Source organism: Oryctolagus cuniculus, chromosome 21 (assembly GCF_051225735.1).
Source record: "Oryctolagus cuniculus isolate XC-2025 breed Fujian yellow rabbit chromosome 21, ASM5122573v1, whole genome shotgun sequence".
Taxonomy (NCBI): Eukaryota; Metazoa; Chordata; class Mammalia; order Lagomorpha; family Leporidae; genus Oryctolagus; species Oryctolagus cuniculus.
The window spans coordinates 12,836,052-12,857,500 of NC_142887.1; the positions used below are offsets into that span (position 1 = coordinate 12,836,052).

A 21,449-nucleotide genomic window follows, 5' to 3' on the forward strand; every position below is an offset into this window, starting at 1 on the left:
AATAGATGACGCTTGTATGCTGGGCGCAATGGGGGTCCCCCTGGAGGCCTCACGGGGGCGACCAGTCTAAGAAAAAAAAAAAAAAAACGCAGGCTGCGCTGTGCAAGCCCCGCTCCCCCGCTAGAGGAAGGCGCCTTCTCCAGCAGCACGGGGACCCGGCAGTGTGTGTTCCCACCCACGGGGGCCTCTTGTTCCTCTGCCTGTACGTCATGTTGTCTCGAGTTCTGGTCTTCGTGGTAGCCCGAGGTCTGCGGGGACTAGAACGGTAGCTGTCGTGCTCCCGGCGAAGAGACTGAGAAAAAAGCAGGTTGCCCTTGAAGTGCACATCTTGTCATGTGCTGGGGGATGGGCCAGGTGCCTGGGACCCCAGAGGTGATGTCTCATCCCCCAAACTCATAGGAGCTGGGGCAGGTGAGCCAGATGAGCGACACGGGAACCGGGGAGGCTGCAGGGAGCAGTGGGGACTGAGGCAAGCCGCGTGCTCCCTAAAGGAGTGGCCTGGGCCCAGGTTGGGCAGGCGACAGTGGTGCATGGCAGAGCCAAGAGCACCGACTCCAGAGTCGGGCTCCCCGGCTTCTGCCCGCTGTGCTGGCTGTGTGACCTTAGACAAGTCCCCAGGCCTCTCTCCGCCCCCGTTTCTTCACCTAGGAAATGAGCGTCCAGCTGGGCATCCCATGGGGCTGTCTCGAGCCACCGCCCGCAGAGACCCGTGGAAAGGTGCTGCTGTGTGTAAGTCGGCGTGGCGGTGCTGCCCGTCTATAAAGGGCACCCGGGTGGTCTCGGCCTCGCTCTCCGGGGGCTGCCAGGATCACTGTGAGGGGGAGACCCCTGCAGGTTGGGGGGGCGAGGCCACCACAGTGCTGACGGAGCACAGGACGGTGAGTGCCCAGGGCAGGTAGCAGACACAGGTGGGAGCGGGGCCTGGCACACAGACCCTGCACAGCCCAGAGACTCAGGGGCGGGTGGGGTGGTGCTCCGTGCGGCCGATCTTCTGCCCACACCCCGGCTCTGCGGCTCCACCCTCCCACTCCAGAGGCTTCCTCCCTGCACGGTGCCTGCTGCTGACTCAGCCACAGAACCCCTGGCCAGAACTCCCAAGAACAGTGCACAGAGCATGCCTTTTAGGTGTGTAGCTGGGCCCGGTTGCCCCCCTCTCCAGACGGGCAGACGGGCAGACGGGCCTGGAGCATCCCAGGGAGGGCCTTCCTTGTCTCAGACTCCGCGCCAGCTGCTCGCCTCCCCGCGTGGGGCCTTCTGGCAGCTCTGACCTCGATGTGCCCATTTTACAGTTGAGGAAGCTGAGGCCGTGAAGGCTTTGGAAGTCACATGTTCAGGGCTCCAGATTTCGGATCTCTGTTGCTCAGCCTGACCTGACTGCAAGCCCGTGTGCTTCCCGGCCCTGCCTGAGTGCTGGGTGCCCCGCGCCCCCCTCACTGACCCTCCCCTTTCTTCCTCAGCCCTCTCATGCCAGCACCCACCCTGCCCCCACCCCCATTGGAACACTGCTCTGGGTTCTGTCCACGGTCACGGTGCAGGGAGCTGCAGAGTCACGCGGGCACCCTCAGGGCCCCTCTTCTCCCTGCCCAAGGTGGGACTGGAGTTGGCAGCGGCTGGCCTTTGCCCGTGCTGGGCAAGGAGCTCACCTGGAGGGGTGGGCAGCCTGGACAGGCAGGAGGCCAAATGCGGGACCGGGGTTCCATCGCCGCGTGTTTCTCAGGTGTGACCTCACTCCTTGAGCAGGTGGGGGAGGGAGGGGCTGGCAGCCCCCAGGAGGATGTGGGGGACACAAAGCAGGGAAGGAGGGACGTGGGTCTAGGCCAGACGGCAATGTGGACGCTCACAGCAGCCACACTGCAGGCACATGGGGCCTGGGGGCAACGCAGACTCCCCTGGCCCACGCAGAGCAGACGGCTCCAGCCAGCCCCGGAGGCCAGATCCTCTCGTTTCCCAAGAGCCCGCAGTTTGGAGCCCCTCTGGCTTTGAGCACTGGCTCCGTCACGTGCACACGGTTTCCTGCCCAGTGCCCTATGCAGGAATCATTTACATGCAGCAGAATGCACAAGCTTAAGCACATGACTTGGTGAATTTTGACAGCTCCAATATTTTTAAAACACCGGTGGGTCTGAGAAAATCCACCCATGGGGTGCATCGTGACCCCAAGTTTACTGTCCCACGTGACCCCACGAGCAAGGAGGACAATGCACACTTGCGCACACACATGAGCTCTGGTGGGAACCCGGATGGTGCAGAGCGTCATCCTCCGGCTCTGGGGCACAGGCCGGGAGTCCTTGCTGTGCCTCTCCCTGTGTGGCTTTGCCCTCTGCAGTCTCACTTCCCCACCTGTAAACCGGGGGAGGGAACGACAGAGATCCCAGGCGGGCTTCTCGTGCCCGGAGCTCACTCTGTTCGCCTGCTGTTTTTTAGTTATTATTTACAGATAACACCCCCCTACTCTTTTGAGCAGTTCAGATTTAAAAGGGGTTGGAGCAAAAGGTGTGGCGCTCCCATCGGCCGCTCTCCCCACACCCGTTTCCCCTGTTGTCAGCATCTTGCCTTGGAGTGATGCATTTGTGATAGTCGACAAGCTGGTCTCGATGCCGTGTTGTTAACCACAATCCAGGTCTGCGTGAGGGTCTTCGCGTTGCCCAGTTCCGCGGGTTTTGACAAATGCCCGGCGTCCGCTCCTCACGGTCACGGCCGCGTAGGAAAGCTCGCCCTGCTGGCAGGAGTCTTTGTCAGGCTCGGGGCCGCTGCTGCTGCTGCTGCTGCTTCATACTGCAGGAAGAAACTGCCTCAGCTCCCGAGCCCTGCACACGGGCTGGCCAGAGCCCGCCTCTCTGCTCTGAACAGCACAGCACGCTGCAGCAAGACCCGGGCGTGTGAGTCTGTTCTAACACACCCAGAGGCGACATCACCTTGGCCGCTGTGGTGGAGGGCGCACGAATTCCAGCCCCAAATCCTGCGTCCACGGATCCCCTCCCTTCCTACTCACAGCCTTGCCGCAGCCCCTCCTGTGCGACCTGGAGCTGCCATCTCACCCTCGCTGGGCCTCTGAAACAAGCAGCTCCTCCCGCCCAGTGTCCGGAGGCCCAGACGCCCTGGCTCCCACGAGAGGCCTTTGTGGGCCAGAGGAAGCTCTCGAGGGAAACCGGAAGGCGTCATGCTTTCGATCACACAGGAACACCGAGCCGTGCGCGCAGGGGGCCTGGCCTTCTGGGGCTGAGCCTCATGGAGGCAGCCTTGGTTCCACGCGGGGGCTCGGTGGTCATCGTCCATGGCAAGTCTCTGGGAGGAGGGACCCAGACAGTCCGACACAGTGGGGCCCACCTCTGCCTGGAACAGCAGGTACAGAACCACGCCAGCCAGCACAGAGCCTCGTTCATGGGTGTGGCAGCTTCCAGCCCTGGGACGCCGAATCTCCATGGTCCAGCTCCACCGCCGGCCGCACCCCGGGCCAGCAGCAGACCTCCCTTGTCTGTAGGTAGGGCCTTGTGGAATCACTGATAGCTTTTCAACTCATTATATGCGCCTGGTGCTGTTTTTTTTTTTTTTTATTACCCCAAAGCAAAACGTATTTGTAAGGCACTAAAGAAAGCCTCCTGTCCCTTTTATGCCGGGGGCCCGCGGAAGAGAAGTGAAATTGTGTATTGGCTGCTAAAAAAAGCCCCGGCTTATACAATTTTAACAATAGAAAAATGATCTCTGTGCTTTGGTGCGTGGATGCTTAGAGGAAAACAGGCGGCCTGCTCAGGTGGCTGGCGAATTACAAATGAGTGGGGCGCCTTTGTTTTGAGTGACAAGCAATTTAAATGCAGTCTTTCGTGGAGGCCTGGAAAAAACGTTCCCCCCAGAAGAGAGAGGGAACGGGAGGAAAAGGGAAGAGAGAAAGGGAAAGGCTTTGCTTTCGAGCCGAGGGCTGTGGTGGCCGCCGCTGAGCGGAGGTGAGAAGTTGGCACTTCATTTGATAATTGTACGTCAGTGGTTTGTGACTGGACGTAATTGACGATTGCACTGTTGCTAATAGCAGGCCTGCCGGCCTCGGCCCGCGGGACACCTCGTTTCGGCGCAGCTTCCGAACCCTGAGAGGCAGCCGGCCCGGAGCAGGTCCACAGCACCCAGGGGTTCTGGTGGCAGAGCTGCCGGCCTGCCCAGCATATGTTGAAGGAGAAGTGGCTCCGAGCCTTACCTTGAACCTGGGAACAGTTACAGACATTCGAGTAAAGCTGCATAGTTTCTCTTCCCCACCTGCAGCCCCTGCCCCACCCTGGGCGTGTCTAGGACGCAGTGTGGAGGGCAGGGAGGGCTGCCCGCCCGCCTGGGCGCACAGCTGAGTTGGAAGGCACTGGGCGTGGCACCTTCACCTTACAGATGGGCCGCTGGGGCTCCGAGCAGGCCGTGACGCAGACCCCAGCTGCAGCAGGCCCGGAAGCTTCTGCTTCTACGTCCTGCCCTGCGGCCGCTGCCCCACATCAGGTGTTACCTGGCACTGGATGCCAGTGCCTAGAATCAGGGGACGCTCAGGGAGTATGGGGGGCGGCGAGGTGAAGGTGTGGCCCCTGTGGCGGGCCGGCCCTGTCTTTATGCTTTGCGTGTACCATGGGCCTTCACGACCCCAGATGCAAGCGCCTGCCCCGGAGGCTCATGGTCTGGCTGGGGGAATAGAACAGCATCCAGACAAGTCAGCGTGGGTCCGGCTGTCCTCAGCAAACACTGACCAGTGTGTGTGAGGGCCCCGCGGTGAGAGAACGTTCGAGCACACACCCCCTCCAAGTGAGGCACAGCACAGCCTCAGACACCTCGAAAGATCAGGACGTGTCGGCATGGGGAGGGGAATGGGGGCTGCGGCGCGTAGCAGGTGGGTGGTTGCTGTGGTTACCAGGCTGTCCCTGTGCCCGTCCCCCGTCGTGACTGAGGTACTGGGAAAGGGATCTGGAAGCTGGACCCACAGCCCCGGAGCAGGGGAAGCTCAGAGCCCAAGCTCTGAATTAGTGGCGCACACTCAAGGGTTCAGAGTGAATTAACGGGCTACACCTGTGAATTCAGAATGACTTAGTAGTGATACCCGAGAATTCAGAACAGTGACGAGTGGCCAGATGTGTGGGTACTCCTCCTGTCGGTCTCGACACAGCTGGCACCTGAGCCTGAGCCATGGCGAGGAGACCTTCTAGGACCACCAGGTGACCCTCCAGAGAGCCAGAGGCCCCGGGCTTCTGTCCCGACCTCCAGGAGCCCAGGCCAGCAACAGCGAGAGCTGCGCTCCGTCTGCCCCAAGCCCCAGCGCCGAATCCTAGTTTGCATTTGCTCAGCTGCATCAGCCACTCCCAGCTGGGGGCGCTCCTGCTGCCCGGTCCTGCCAGCCGGCCCTGGCCTCCCCAACCCCTGCCCGTCTAAGTCACTCCAGCTCCTTCCACAAACCCCAGGAGAGAGCCAGTCCCAAGTTGGCATTAGAAGCATGGGCTTCAGGTCAGAACAAGCTGGGTCCGACTCCCAGCTCCCGCGTGGTGTGGCCTCCACCCTCTGTGCGCCCGTATCTTCATCCTTGAAGGGGGAGGGCAGCCCCTCCCCCAGGGTGGTGAAGGTTAGATGAGTGGATTGGTGTCCAGCCCTTGGCACAGTGCCCGGCACAGTGGTGATCCTTGATAGTGGCCCTCAGGTTGGTCAGACAAGGACACTACCAGCCCCACTTCACAGTTACCCTAGAGAAAGGGGAGCTGTCACGAAGGCCCTCGGAGGCGGCAGAACTCGCGCACGTGTAGGTTTGCGCAGCGCCTCTTCGTCCTCACGTGCTCGGGGGCCTCCCGCCACAGGGAGCTCAGGGCCTCTCTGGGGAGCCTCCTTGTAATTCCCACTCCCTGCTGCTGCTCTGCCCCGCCCCTGGAGCCTGCGGGGCGGGATGTGCCTCTTTCTCCCGCCTCTGTGGCCCGCCAGCTCCGGAGTGGGCACCCCTCAGAGTGCTGCGGTGTACCCTGACTGACTGCGCTCTGTCCCCACCGCCTGCAGCCCCTCCACGGCCCCATCAGGAGGTGAGCACCCCTCATCTCTCAGACCCCACCCTTTCTACCTCTCTCCAGCACCACCCCCACCCCATGCACCTTCCCCTCCCACAGACCTGCACCCTGCGTGGTCCCTCTGAGTTCTCCCCTGCGGCACATCCAAGCAGGTCACGCCCCCCCCAGGCTCCAGAGGTCCCCACTGCCCCTCCCTGCACCCCCATCCCACCCTCTCTCCTGAAGCCCCCTCTGCGCTGGCACTCTCCCTTGGTGACCCTCCCCCATCTCCATGCCCTTCCATTTCCTCACTTCCTGTCCCCAGCTCTTTGCCCAATGCTCAGGGCTGCGAACCCGCCAGTCTTCAGTTTCTCCCGGGATCCCCGCCATATCAGACCCTCCCACCTGTCTCCCAGAGCTCAGAACCCAGCGGGAGAGGGAGGCCGTTCTCAAAGTGTGTTCTGTGGAATCCTGGCTTCCCAGCTCATTCCCTGGAGAAGTTCTGTGGGCAAAGGACTTGGGAAAACCCTGAGTTGCGCGGAGTTGATGAGGACTTACCCCTGCAGCTGTGGCTGGTCGGCGCGCCCCACACGCCCGTGTGTGTGTTTGTGTCCACAGGATGGGGGAGGCACACACGGCTGACCACAGGCCCCCTTTCCGTGCTGGGGGCACTGTGTGACACACTTTGAGAAGCCCTGTCTCGTCACAGGCCCGGGCCCTGAAGTGAGAGGCATCTGCACCCTGATAGCCCGGGCCAATGACTGCTTCTGCCGTCTCGGCCAGGGGGCAGCACTTCGCTGGCCCTCAGTTCCCACTCTGCAGAGTGGGGCGGAGTGCTCGTGTCGCGGAGGCACGAAGTGGACCACTGAGTAGAGTAAGGGAGGGTCTGCAGGGCCTCAGACCACTGCTTGTGAAGAGCAGGACGTGGGGCAGGTCTCAGCGGTCAGTAGATGTCGTCTCACACACACACGCACACGCACGCATGCGTGCACCCATACACACACACACATGCACACGCAGCAGTTCCGCCCCGCCCCGCCCCACCTTGCCTCTCTGAGCACCTGGCACACACGACCAGGGCGACTGGAGCGGTCTCTTGCCTTTCTCTCACCGGACGGCTCTGCCCCAGCTGTGCTCGTGCTTGGGGGCCAAGCGCGCTCACCCTGCTGTCACAACGGGCGGGGAGCGCCACGTGCGCCGTCAGACACTGTGCTACTTCTGATGGCGACCTTCTTGAGGGTGTCTAGCTGGCCGCTACCGCCACCTCCTCCTTCCACAGATGGCCCTCAAAGATCTGCCGGGCATAAGCCAGATCCGTCGTGCAGGACGCTTGTCCGGCTCCCTTCTGCCTGTAGGGCACAGCCACATGGCCTTTTCTCTCTGCCCAGCTCACCTGTTCAGGGCTCATGGTTGAGATGTGTGAGGGTTGCAGCCGCTGGAAGAGGCGTCCCGTGTGGCAGGAAGGCTCTGACTCCCTAGGAAGTTTTGTGCCGGCTTTCCGGGGTCTCTGCTTCCTGTCTCTCCACCCCAGCAGCTTCCTGACCACTGGAAATTCTTCGCGCTCAGTGGATAAACAGACCAGGCCCCGAGTGCTTAGTGACAGAGGGCCTGGTACAGGATCAGACTGATGCCACCAGGAATTTAAGGACGCGGCTTTCTAGAAAGGGACACACGTGCTGCTCTAACACAAGACAGAGTGAGGCAGGACACCCAGACAGCCAGTCTGCAGGAGTCACCTTACCGCGGGGAAGTAGCCACAGGCGGCACGCGGTCGACTGCAGCTGCGTTCCACCAAGACTCCATTTACCGAGCAGAGCAAGGGCCGTGGTTTGCCAGCGCCGTCAGTCTGAGCAGAACTGTGCGGTAGGAGCAGGGTGCGAACTCGGGCCTTCGCGTGCAGTAGTTGCCACAGTCTTAACAAGTAAAAAGAAGCAAGCGGGTTTAGCCTTAGCGATAGCTCTTGCTTATCCTCCTGTGTCCACCACATCGCTTCAACAGGGAATCGGTATGAAGAGTAACTGGGCCTTTTGCACACCTGTGTTGTTATGAGTTGGGAATGCTGCTCACAGCTGATCTCTGTTGGGAATGGTCATACTGCAAATGCCCAGCAGGACACGGGCCCCGGGCCGCCAAGCTGGACGGCTCACGAGACATCAGTCATGACGTACGCCGTTAGGCCGTTACGCGCTAATGGGGGAAGGAGCTGCTGAGGGCAGGGACGGGGGCAGTAAAGGAGTCTTGCAGCACGTAGGCCCACCATGCCCCTCCCCACACCACAGGCTCCCCGTGCTTGACACAGACAGCTGTGAAGACTGTGGTGGCTCGGGGGTCACTCCCAGCTGGGACGGGGGGAGCAGTGGCTTTGCCTCCTCGGAGTCTTGGGCCACAGGTCGGCAGCACAGCAGTCTCTGAGCTGGGGCAGCCGCACCTGCGAGTTAGCAGCGTCGAGCGGAGTCCAGATGCCCTCCCCACAGGCTGGGACAGGGTCTGGCTGGACTAAAGGGCCCAGTGTCTGCATTCAGAAAGCTGTCTGAAGCCCCAGTCTTGGGGTGAGTCCTGGCCCTGCCGCGTACTAACAGGGTGCCCTCGGCCAAGGTACCTGACCTCACTGCACCTGCCTGCACGGCGGGGATGATGGCGGCAGCAGCTGGGAGCCTGGGGTGACCGTGAGATGACAGGCAGGAGCACTGAAAGTATGTGGCGCATGCTGAGCGTCAAGTGCCACACTGGCTGTGGGTCCATCAGAGAACCAGGTTAACTGCCCTTCTCACCTTGCCCAGGAGACCCTCGTGTGTCCCGGCTCCCCTTGGGTGTGGCTGTGGCACCCACTCCACAGTGAGTGCCCAGACAGGAACTGTATCGTGTCCATCTCAGCGAAAATAAAACTCTGGCAGATTTTTCCTTTGCCTAGATTCTAGAACATTCTTTCTGTCCTAACTGCCCTCCCCCCACCCCACCCCGCACATCATCTCCTTCTCAGGGAGACGATTCCGAATGTTGTCCCGCCAAGCTAGGTCAGCCGTCACTCCCTGAAATCCTCTCGAGACCCCACACTTCTCTTCTGAGCGTTAGCACTTGTACTGCCAAATCGTCTGGAAACCTGGCCCAGTGTCGGTCTCCCCCAGCCTGCATCCACCTGGGGGAAGCTCAGTGTGTGTCACACAGTGCTGGGGTCTCAGCCCCCGGTGCCGGGCACAGAGCAGCCCAGGTTCGCCTGAGTGAGAGAGACCAGGGGCTGTCCCAGCAGAGTAACGAGACGAGGGAACTCTTCACCTGTCCAGCCTGCGCCCTGCATTCCTCGCCACTTGGCCTCCCCGTCTGGTTCTCTGCCTGCCTTCCGAAACCTGCAAACGCCAGTGTCCACGGAAACATGACGCGACCCATACGTGTCACTTTACATTTGCTCATAGCTACACGTTATCACTTGGTTGCGTCATCAGTATTTTTTGAGTCTCTTGGCCCCAGAGGGTGTCTCATTCCCGAGGCACATCTTGGTCTGGCCCACCTCCTTCCTGCTGCTTAGTAGTCGCACATGGCTCATGGCCACTGTTGGAGTGGCCGTGGCCCCAGACCCCTCTTCCCAGCGTGCACAGCGGTGGGTTCCCAGGTGGGGCTTTTCCCAGGTGCTCGCCACGAGGTCCCAGAGACCAGCACAACCGAAGCAGGCAGGATGGGGGCCTGGCGCGTGCGCCCATGTTCAACCTTCAGCCCCCAGCACTCCCTTCGGCCAGGCCACTGCGTTATTAGCTCTGTTCTACCAATGGAGATAGAGGCACAAGGGTTTCTGGGACCTCGCTGTGCAAGGACACACAGCTGGGTGAGGGGCGGGGCTGGCTCTGAAGCCAGACAGCCCAGGTCCCGGGCTGCGACTCCCCTGACCACCGCTGAACTCTGCCTCTTCTCGTGGGGAGCAGGGGTGTCACCCACCGGGTCTGTTCCTCCGGCAGATGGTGCTGGGCCCCTGCAGACCCTGTTCTCAGCTCATAATAGACACGCCCTCTCCTCTGTCAGCAGCCTTGTGGAGGTTTCTAGAAGTCCACCACTGAGGGCCAGACCCTGGCCCATTGACACTCGAAGGAGATTCGTCATTTAGGGAGCGGGTGCCCAGGGAAGGGGGTGTCTGTGCTGGGGAAATGAGGCTCACCCCAGCCGAGAGTGGGACACCCAGCCCAGCGTGTCCTTGCAGATGCTGGGAGCTCGGTGCAGGCGTGGGAGCTGCAGGCCACTTCCATCGGGACTGGCTGGCGAGGGCCAGGGTCAGGGCAGCCAAGAGGCCAGAGCCGTGGGTGAGCAGGGGCTGGCTCACCAGACCTCGGGAGAAATGTGCGTTGTAAGAGGCCCCCCTCTTGCCCCCAGGCATCTCCGGGTGTCTCATTGCAGGAGAAAGACCCGTGAGCAGAGAGTGAAGGTGGGGATGTCGCTGTCCAGCACGGGGTCACCCTGCCGTTCGCCTGTCCATGCTGGTGGAGGCACGTGCTGAGCACCTTGGGTGTGCCGGGAGGGGCCGTGTGGAGCACTGAAGTCGCCCACGCCTGTCCTGGCTCTTTGTTAACTTCCGAGAGCTTGCAGGTTCTTCCTTTAATTTTCAGGGCAAGAGACACTCCTCAGATGTGTCCCCCTTTCCCCAAAGCCTGGAGCTTCCAGCAAGGCCCTTCAGCAACAGGGAGAAGTAGCAGCAGCGTCGGTGACGTGCGCGTGCCAGGCCCTGCGTTCAGGGCTTACCCGCAGCTTCACTCATGCCCCGCACAGATGAGTCTGCCGAGGCGCAGAGAGGGGCAATGACTTGCCCAAGCTCATATGGCCTGGGCTCCCAGGTTTCCTAACTCCAGAGCTTACACTTTTGTTTAATCTACTTGCTGTTTGAGAGGCAGAGTAACAGAGAGGTCTTCCGTCTGCTGGTTCACTCTCCAGATGGCTGCAACAGCCGGGGCTGGGCCAGGCCAAAGCCGGGGACCAGGAGCTCCATTCTGGTCTCCCACTTGGGTAGCACAGACCCCAGCTGTTGAGCCATCCTCTGCTGCTCCCCAGGCACGTTAGCAGAAAGCTGGGTAGGAAGCAAAGCAGCCAGGACTCGAGCCAGGCACTGTGCTCGGGATGCGGGCGTCGCCAGCGGCGGCTTAACCGGCTGCACCAGCGCTGCCCCAGAGCGTGCACTTCCAGCCCTCACTGCCCGCCCCTTCCCCTCGGCACAGGAGGGAACAATCGCGTTCGCTTGCAGACCCGATGCCATGGTTACACGTGACTCTTTCTCTTGTCTCCAAAGGTGGTGGCCCTTAGTAAGAGAAGTCAGGAGGCGGAGGCCGCTTTTCTGAGTGTTTACAAGCAGTTAATTGAAGCACCAGGTAAGAAACACTTGGGCTCCCAACCTGAATCACTAATGACAAGGAAGTGCCTTTAAGCCTGTTTCACAGGGACCTCCCTGTGATCAGTCAGGGGACAGGCCCTCTGCAGGTGGGGAAGTGTCCCAGTGTGCGGTGACATGTCCCCCAGCCAATTCTGCCGTCAGCCCAGAGCACCCCCCACCCCACGGCCATCGTGATCAGTCAGGGGACAGGCCCTCCGCAGGTGGGGAAGTGTCCCAGTGTGCGGTGACATGTCCCCCAGCCAATTCTGCCGTCAGCCCGGAGCACCCCCCAGCCCATGGCCACAGAGGACAGAAGGCCTCAGTGCTGTCTGCCAGTAGGAGATGGGGGGAGCCCCCAGCGCTTTCCCCAGCCAACCTCAAAACTAGGTGCTGACCAACAGCCAGACCCCAGAGAGCGTACACTGTGTGTTTCCATTTACAGAAAGCATGAGATGCCTAAGTTTATCTGGTAATGCTGCTTACACTAGCCAGAGGGGGGGACAGCCCGTGTCCTTCCACGGGTGAGTGGGGAACCACGTGTGGCCTTGCCATGCAGTGGAACATCACTCAGCCAGGAGACTGCTGCGACTGGAGGGAGCTGGGAAACGTGACGCTGAGTGACGTGAGACGTCCAGAGTGGCAGGCCAGCGCACGGACGCAGGCAGATGACCAGGGCTGGCGGGAGGGGAGGCGACAGTGCTGTGGCAGGGAGAGGGGTAGAGCTGGAATGTCGTCCGTGTGCTCCGTGGTCCACTCGACAGTGGTTAATCTTCTGGTAGGTGAATTGAAAAAATGAAAGCAGCCCACACTGTTGGGAGTCGGGTGGGGGCTTCCAAGGGACCCTGTGGGCCAGGGGTGCCGTTGTCAGAGCAGGGGTGCTGCCTGTGCACCGTGCACCTGTGCACTTGGCACACCTGGCGTGAGTTTGCCATTTGCCTATACAAAGCTGCTTCTCTAGAAGTTGTCCATCCCCTGCCACCTTCTCACTGACACAGAAGCAGCAGCCCAGAGAGGTCCCATTGTTTGCTTAACAATCATGGGACCGGGAGGAGGCCCCACTGTGCCAATGCCCTCTACCCAGACACCTGCCGGTCCTTCCTCAGAGCTACAGGAATCGGTGCTGTCGGGGGTGCTCGGGGCCGGAGTGTACAAGAAGGAAGAAGCAGTCCCGTCCTAGCTGTGGAGAACAGACGCTCATGTACAATATCCGGGTTGTTTGTGTGATTGTTGTTCTTGGGACGGGGACACCCCGTGGTCCTCGTGGAGTTGTTTTGAGCCCCGCGGGCTCTGTGTCCCTCACAAGGACGAGGCCCTGGGGTCGGGGTGCAGGCAGTCCTTGTATCTGCAGTCAATGTCATTGTCACCCCCGTTGAGTGGCATATTCCTGCGGCCTCTTTATTTGTAGCATCTCCACTCTCATCAGCAGGGTCTGGGGAAAACTTGGAAAAACACACCCCTCTTATTTCTCAGTGTTTATTTAAGATCCATCGATTGGCTGATTTAAAAAGCAGAGTGTGATGAGAGAGAGAGAGCGATCTTCCATTCATTGGTTCACTAAGCAAATGGCCACAATAACCAGGGCTGAGCCAAGCCTGAGCCAGGAGCCTGGCGCTCCATCCTGGTCTCCCACGTGGGTGCAGGCCCCAGGCACACGGGCCATCCTCCACTGCCTCCCCAGGCACATTAGCAGGGAGCTATTTCAGAACCCAGATGAAGCACTCCTGTATGGGATGTAGGCTCCTGGCAGCGGGGTCCCAGTGGGGCTCAACACCCCTTCCAACCTTTTTCAGTCCTTTGGGTTTCACAGCCCCAGAGACAAGTGACATTGGAGGATGACCCTCCTGGGGGTCCCCGCACGTGGCCCCTCTGTGGAGCCCTGTAGTTCTCTGGATGCAGCACTGGGGCAGCCCTGAGATGGGTTTGTGCTTTCAGGCTCAGTGCGAGACCCGGTTCACATCTTGCTGCACCACATACACCGTGGCAATAGACTGATTAATTCATCTCCTCTTCCATAAGTTGTGAATATGAGAACCCGCTTCACCTGATTGTGGCATGGCACACAGTAGGCGCTTACTGTTGGCTGCTCTCATCATTGTGTGTGTGTTGGGTATGAGAACCCACTTCACCTGATTGTGGCATGGCACACAGTAGGCGTTTACTGTTGGCTGCTCTCATCATTGTGTGTGTGTTGGGCTTCCCTAGAAGATAGGAGGTGCTCCCAGACTGGGAATGACCAGTACTAGATTTGTGTATTTGTATACAATAGGCACCTAATAATTGTTGAATGCATGAGAAATTAGACTCAGCAGCAGAAAGGAAAAGAAGTTACTGAAGAAAAGAGATGCTTTTTTTTAAAGATATATTTATTTATTTGAAAGAGTTACACAGAGAGAGAAGGAGAGGCAAAGAGAGAGAAGGAAGTCTTCCATCTGCTGGTTCACTCCCCAATTGGCCACAATGGCCAGAGCTGTGCTTATCTGAAGCCAGGAGCTTCCTCTGGGTCTCCCACGTGGGTGCAGGGGCCCAAGCACTTGGGCCATCATCTACTGCTTTCCCAGGCCACAGCAGAGAGCTGGATTGGAAGTGGAGCATCCGGGACTCTAACCGGCGCCCACATGGGATGCCGGCACTGCAGGCAGCGGCTTTACCCGCTACACCACAGCGCTGGCCCCAAGAGGTGCTTTCTCTACTATAGGCCTCTACTTATCACATGTTTATTTACTCAGACAGCAACTGTTAAGTGCTTGCTGTGTGCCTGGCCCTCACTGGACACTGGGAATGTAGCTACGAGCCTGGGTGTGACAGCAGAAGTGACCACATCATCACTCAGATGACGACTGGCCACGGCACGGGAACGCCCGTGGGTCTAGTGCTTAGAGTGTAGACAGGCAGACAGATGGGAGCGGCAGAAATGGGGCTTCATTTCAGGGATTCTGGGAGACCCCCAGTACTTCTGGAGCAGGGCTGTTGGAACCACCAGGGGTCCAGCCAGGGGCCGTGAGAGCCCCGAACTGGGGCGGAGATTTCCAGAAGGGCTACGTGCCCTCTGGCCCTGCCCCCCAAACCCTGGGAGCAGGGAGGTCGTCCCGCCTCTCGTTCCCCACCCATCCTCCCCAGGAACGCAGGGGCGAGGGGACGTCCCCAGCTGTCACCGAGTTAGAGAACCAGGAGCCATAACTGATGGAGACGCACCAGCCCAACAGCCCCTTTAGGGCCTCTAATTCATTTTCGAGACATTTAAGAATAACAAAATGTTTTAATGATTTCTTAGGGGAATTAGGAAGACATATTTTTGTTCTCATTAAATTTTATCCTCAGACGCAAGAACCAAATGTCAGATGTGTTGTTGGCACTCGGAGCCTCCCCGCTCGCCGCCCCAGCCCCTCCCAAAACTGACGCTCCTGCAGTCGTGGCCGGGCACGGGCTTTGTTTTGCTGTTTCTTGACAGGCAAATTATTTGTCAAAACGCTCCCCCCACCCCAGCCTCCCGAAGCCGCACAAGTCCTGATTCAACATTTTCGTTTTGAGTGACTTCTGCCAGCCCGGATCCTTGGCAGCGAACGCTCTGTGGCGTGATTGCTCAGCAAGTATTTTGATAAGTGTGCAGCCTGCATGTCTGTAATTACGAAAGAAACCCGTAAATCTTTTGGATATTGTTCACACAGATGTGGCGTGAAGTGAGAAAAAAAAGCAGTAAAACGTGTTAAAAGCATAATTAATGTCATTGTTGTGCGGGATGATTTGATTTAAACCCCTCTGACTTCCGCGGCGGTGACGGCTGATTTCTTTATCGCGCTCGTGGAGTTCCTAGGTGCCGACCCAGGCTCAGAGAGCTAACTCGCGAGCTGAGTTGATCAGTCAAAGGAAAAGAGGGGGAAACAAAGGGAAGAGGGAGAGCCGAGCGGGCAGGCGGGCGGCCCCGCGGCCGAGCAGAGGGAGCGAGGTGAGTGGGCCCGTGCGCGTCCCGCTGCCTCCGCTGGCGTTTTCAGATGCGGCGCAGGGGTTGGCGTCTCCCGGCAGGTGCCCCTGGCTCTCCGTCTTGCAGGGGTACGGCATCAGACACACCTGGGTGGCACTCTGCGTGATGCCTTCGAGCTGCGTGAGCTTGGCCTCTCGGAGCTCTGGTTTCTGTGGCCTTAGGAGAGGGACAGTCCTAGAAGCTGGTCACCAGCCGGCGAGAGGACTCCCTGTGCTGTGCGGGGCAGCACCCAGCAGGTGTGCGGCAGCGTCTGCTGAGCCGTCTGCTGCGGCCCGCCCGGGGCTCTGTCGTCAGGGACGTTGGGTGAGCCGTGTGGACAGCAGGGTCACTGAGGCCATGGAATAGGAAATGCTTGGCAGCGTTTGTTTTTTTTTTTTTTTCCCATTTTCTTCCCCAGTATAAAAATAGCACGTGCACACTGTGAGCTTCAGAAATACAGCAAAGCGGGCAGGAGGGAAGACGCCCACTGGAAAAGCGGCTTTCGGTTCCGCTCCTTTCCCCGTGTGCATTTCCGATTCCTCGCGTTGAGCCCGCTGCCGTATTCCCCTGTGTGTCTGTTGTGTCTGACCGTCTGTCGTGTGGCCGTGTTGTCGTGTGCCAAGCCCCTCGCCAGCGCCGGGCGTCGGGGTGCTCCTGAGTGCATAGCTTCCTGGTTCTCTGCTGTAGTTTCAGCTGAGAAAGAAATCTCGGGAAGGGGTACGCATGCGCTGGGGCCATCCTGCGCCATGCACCTAGGGTCGGGGGTCAGAAGGGCTAGGGGAGTCCCTCCGCCCGGCTGTCTTACGTTGCAGCCCTTTATCGGCTGCCATCCTACTTTTTATGCGCTACAGCCCACTCACATGTATTCTCTTGCATCCTTAGCCTATTTTTCTGTCACTGAATTGTTTTCTTAGTGATCTGTAGACACTCTTTGTATATTAAGGCTATCGACCACTGTCCTCCTACGTGTTTTCTATCATCACCCTTAGTTTCCCTTTTGTTTCCTAACTCTGCTTTTAGTGTCTCCTCTGTACGGTGCATAGCCAGCATTCCACAGATGTGAACAGGAAGTAGGGCATCTACCAAACCTTTGCTTTATGGCTCCTAAAGTTCGTGTCCTGTTTTTCGAAACTCTCCATGGTATATGCATTTCTTTAAGTACCTTTGTGGTTCTAATTTCTAATCTTTTAAATCTGCAAACCATTTTTGTACGTTGATGGAAGCAGAGAGCTGCCTTAAATGTCTAGTTTTGTTCCTGTCCCAAACGACTAGTTCCAGTGCCATCTAGTGGCCAAGCCACCTTCACAGGTACAAGAATTGCAAGTCTGCTTGGTCTCTGCCGCCGCCTCCTCTCCTGCATGCTTCTCCTCTGCTCCGTTAGTTCAGTAGGAGCCGTGGGTGCACTGAAAGATAACATACAAGTTTCTAACCCATTAAAAAGGGGAGGCCCGGGGGCCAGCGCTGTGGCATAGTGAGTAAAGTCACTGCCAACGATGCCTGCATCCCATAAGGGTGCCGGGTTCGTGTCCTGGCTGCTCCACTTCCAATCCAGCTCTCTGCTATGGCCTGGGAAAGCAACAGAAGATGGCCCAAGTATTTGGGCCCCTGCTACCCACATGGAGACCCAGAGCAAGCTCCTGGCTCCTGGCTTCAGCCTGGCCTAGCCCTGGCCGTTACAAACATTTGGGGAGTAAACCAGCAGATGAAAGATCGATTGACTCCCTCCCTCGCTGTAACTCTGATTTTCAAATAAATAAGTAAATTTTAATCTTTTTAAGAAAAAGATGGTCTTGAAAGTGGGTCTGTAGCCTAGTGGTTCGGATGCCCACGTCTCCCATCAGAGCCTGCGTTGGATTCCTGGCCCTGGCTCCTGGTCCAGCTCCTGCTGACACAGAGCCGGAAGCAGCGGTGGGGGCTCAAGTACCTGCACTCTTGCCACTCCCACGGGACACCTGGGTGGAGGTTTGGGCTCCTGGCTCTGGCCCTGGCCCAGCCCCGGCTATTGCAGACATTTGAGGTGACTCGTCCGAGGGGTGGACTTGTCTCTCCCTCTCTAACAACAAGTACTTGTTTAAAGGGAGCCGTAGTGCTCAGGTTTCCCTCGAGCAGCTGGCTTCAACGGGCGGTGCCCCTCTGCTTCCTGCCGCACCGCTGCCGGGGCCGCCTCTTCCTGCCGCCCTTTCCCCGTGGGCACCTCCCTAAACCTCGGCCTCCCTAGCGGCTCAGGCTGCACCTGGCACAGCGCCCACCCCACAGGCGCTCCCCCTCAGCCTGGGTTCCCGGGGCACTTGCCATGTGCCAAGCCCTGCGGGGACTCAGCCTGAGTCCAGATCGGAACACAGCAGAGAGCGGGCTCCACGGAGGCACAGCCGAGAGAGGCGCCTCCGGGAGGGGGGAGGGAGGCCCCTGAATTCGGTGGTGGAGGAGGAGGTGCTGTCGCGCCGGGGCTGTTGTCAGGCAGTGCCGTCAGCCCCTCACGCACACGGGTGCTCTGATCCCCTCACGCATCCCCTCGGAGACAGGTTCCAGCCTCTGCCCTACTTGTGCAGCCGAGAGACGTGATGGAGCCGAAACCCAGACCCTGGGCTCCTCGCCCCGGCCCCGGCTGCAGGGTTCACCTGCAGATCAAAGGAGCTTGGGAAAAACATTAGAAACTTGAGCCCTGGAAACTGAAAGGCAGTGAAGGAGAGGTTCCAGGCGGGAAAGACAAGGATGCGCACAGAGGCGTTGCACCGGGGAGGGCGAGCTGCTCCTGCTCTGGCCTGGGCTGCCGGGTGGGCCCCTGCGTTGCAGGGCACAGTCACAGGTCACCACCCTCGGGGGCAGAGAGGGCGAGGGGGCACAGAGCCGGGCCCGTCCCTGCGCTGCCACGTTGCTTCCCACGTCACACGTGACTCCTTTGAGCCTCAGTCTCCCCACGTGTAATGTGGGCGGTGACGTGCCCCTGTCGGCAGGTGCAGAGAACACAAGCACAGTGCCTGGCACAGCATCGCTGCCGCGCAAACACCGACCCGGGCTGCCTGCCAGCGGGGCCACAGGGCCTGGCAGGACCGGCCCACCCCTGCCCTCCTGGGGCTTTGAGTGTCGCTCAGGTTGTGGGGACTTGGTCACAACAGGTGGAAATTCACATCCTCTCTGCCGCTCTCCGTCTCGTGGCCTTAGGCAACTGGCTCTGCCTCTCTGAGTGGCTCTTTCTCCTTTGCAGAAAGCGCACCTGGCCTCCCAGCGCCTCTAAGATCGGGTGAGGTGGAGTGTGAAGTCTGGCTGCGTATTTGACACACAGTAAATGCTCAGTAAACAGTGGCTGCTGCCGTTACTGCTGCTGCTGCCACTGCGATGGGTGTTGTCACCTTGCAGACCCCTCGTGCCCAGCCCTTGTGTCCCCGCCAGAGCCAGGAAACTTCCCCCAGATCAGCCGGCACTGGCAGTGTCAGGGAGAAAGGGGTGGGCGGGCACGTGGCTCCCGGCTGCGAATCAGGGCCCCGCACCCCATCTGCTATTGAAAAGTTGAGATTAAAGGATCAGAGTGAGTCTCACTGCCACCATCAGTAGCCTGAGCCTCCCTCCCACACAGGCGCCTGGAGCCGGGGCCCAGATGGGAGAAGGCTTCTGTCTCAAAGATATTTTGGAGGGGCGCACGCATACTTCTGCATATATGGTTTCTAAACAGCCTCTCGGACAGCCTTTCTGGCTCCAGCTTTCCTAAAAAAGCTCTGAATGCCACTTCCCTTCAGATGGACATGGTGGGAGGACTAAGCCGCCCCGCCTGGATCAGCCCTGCCCCCACCCCACCCCACCCGCACCGTGCTTTTCCAACAGCCGCCAACAGCATCAGCTAGTGGTGGCAGGTGGAATGGACGCCATTTCACTCCTCCCTGACCGCGCCTTTGGGAAGCCTGGTTGCGGCATTAAAGTCTTGCAGACTGAGGGCTGCGTTCTCTAGGGACCGGATCCAACGGCACCAAAACGAATGCGTCACTTTATTAAGCAGTACTTGTAGAAAGGATGGACTGATGTCGACAAAACAAAGGCAGGTGGGGTCCCCTCCCTGAGCCCCCCTCAGGACCTGCCACCTCTCGCAGCTCACGCTCAGCCCATGGGAGAATTTGTTGTGTGCGAATGCCTCGGACTTGGGGTTCCCCGCTTAGAGAGTTTTGTAAGCCCAAGTTGGATCTCCGGCTGCTGGGTTCCTGCCGCCCTCGTCCGGGAGTCGACAGTCTGTATAATGCAGAGCAAAGCAGGGGGAGTGGGGCCCCGTTTGACGCCGGGCAGTGGCACTGGCAGCCCCGCCAGCCGTGGGTTAGCTGAGAGGTCGTCGGTGTGAGTGTCGAGCCCCAGAAACTGGGTAGCCGGCTGTGCACGAGCAGCTATGTGAGTGCTCTGTTGCCGCCCCCTCCCCAGCCCGGGAGACAAGGCTGGCCAGACGCTGGAGGGGCACATGGGCCATTTTGGACATCGGGGGCTTGGTGGCACGAGGCGTTCCCCAAGGTGAGGGGTCACCTGACCCAGGGAGCAGCCCAGGTGTGCCTGGGGAGCGGGACTGAAACTTGGAACGGATTGCAGGCTGTGGCAAGGTCACCTGTCCGCTTCCGCCCAGGCGCAGCCTCAGTCAGGTACTGGAGCATCTTCAGCTGCAGGCCCCCTCTGAGTGTTTGTTTGAGAGGCAGATGAAGCCCCCCCCCCCCCCCGTCACCACTCCATTCCCAGATCTCAGCCAGGCCGAAGCCAGGAGTGGGGAACTCTGTCCAGGCGTCTCACGTGGGGAACAGGGATTCCTGGAGCCTCCCAGGGTCTTGTTTAACAGGAAGCTGGAGCCAAGAGCCAGAGCGGAGACGGGCGTGGGACAGGCTTCTAGCGTAAGCTGCACATCGCCCCACTCCTCCCTTTCGAGCACGGGAAGCTAGTTTCAGGCTCGAGGTCTCGGGGAGGCAGCAGGGTCTAACACGCCTGGAGCCTCAGCGGGTCCTTTTCCTCGTGTCTGTTATGGTTGAAGCACCTTCTAGGTGTGACAGAGATCAGAGGCTTTTATTTACGACGCTGAAACAAATGCAAGTTGAAAATCCCTTATCCAAAATGCTTGGAACAGAAGTGCTTCGGATTTCGGGTTCTGGAGTATTTGCATATTCGTACTGAGCTATCTCGGGGATGGGACGCAAGCCTAAACACGGAGTTCATTTATGTTTTATGTACACCTCATACACATAGCCTGGAGGTAATTTTATGCAGCATTTTTAGTAATCTTATGCTTGAAACCAAGTTTCCTGGGGTGGCATTTTCTGCCTGTGGCACCATGACAGCACTCAGAAAGTTGTGGACTTGGGAACGTTTCAGATTTTCAAATTAGGGAGGCTCAACTTGTATTCCTTTAACATATATTTAAGTTCTGGGGCCAGCACCGTGGCTCACTGGGTTAATCCTCCGCCTGCAGCACCGGCATCCTATATGGACGCCGGTTCTAGTCCCGGCTGCTCCTCTTCCAGGCCAGCTCTCTGCTGTGGCCCGGGAAGGCAGTGGAGGATGGCCCAAGTGCTTGAGTCCCTGCACCCCATGGGAGACCAGGAGAAGCACCTGGCTCCTGGCTTCAGATCGGCGCAGCTCCGGCCGTTGCAGCCATTTGGGGAGTTAACCAGCGGACGGAAGACCTTTCTCTCTGTCTCTCTCTCTCACTGTCTGTAACTCTGCCTGTCAAATAAATAAATCAAATCTTTAATATATATATATATATTTAAATTCTAAACCATTGAGTCCCCCCAGGACAGTGAGCTCTCCAGGGCGTGTGGACACAGCAGCGATCTTGAAGTGGGTTCGCCAGCGTCTGGCGTTCAGTGCCCACCGACGTGAGAGAGGCTTGAGTTTAAATCCAGCTCTGCTTTTTCCCACTGGGTGACCTTGAGCAAGTGGCTTTCATGAGCCTCAGTGTGCTCATCAGGAAAATGGGGATGATAGCAGGCTCTCACGCGGTCATTTGGGTGATTAATTGGGATAAAAACACAGGCCGACCACAGCATCCCCTGCGGAGGTGAAATCCAAGGATGCTAAGGTCCCTGGAGTCGGCGCATGCTGAAGCCAGCTGTGCACAGGGCTCGGCACGGGTCAGGGTCGGGGGCAAGGTCGGGATTTCTACTCCTTTGAGCTCTTGGCTCAAGATACTGGCCGGGGG

The 21,449-nt window shown here is 59.1% G+C and overlaps 1 protein-coding gene across 7 annotated transcripts in view; it reads left to right on the top strand.

The window, feature by feature from the left end:
• Nucleotides 1-21,449, top strand: part of CUX2 (cut like homeobox 2) — a 250,152-nt gene that overhangs the window by 179,562 nt on the left and 49,141 nt on the right. For all 7 annotated transcript variants that reach the window (XM_089323128.1, XM_070066196.2, XM_070066198.2 and 4 more), the window contains exon 4: nt 11,251-11,329. In XM_089323128.1, the coding sequence (XP_089179254.1) occupies nt 11,251-11,329 (79 nt within the window). The remainder of the gene's footprint in view (nt 1-11,250; nt 11,330-21,449) is intronic.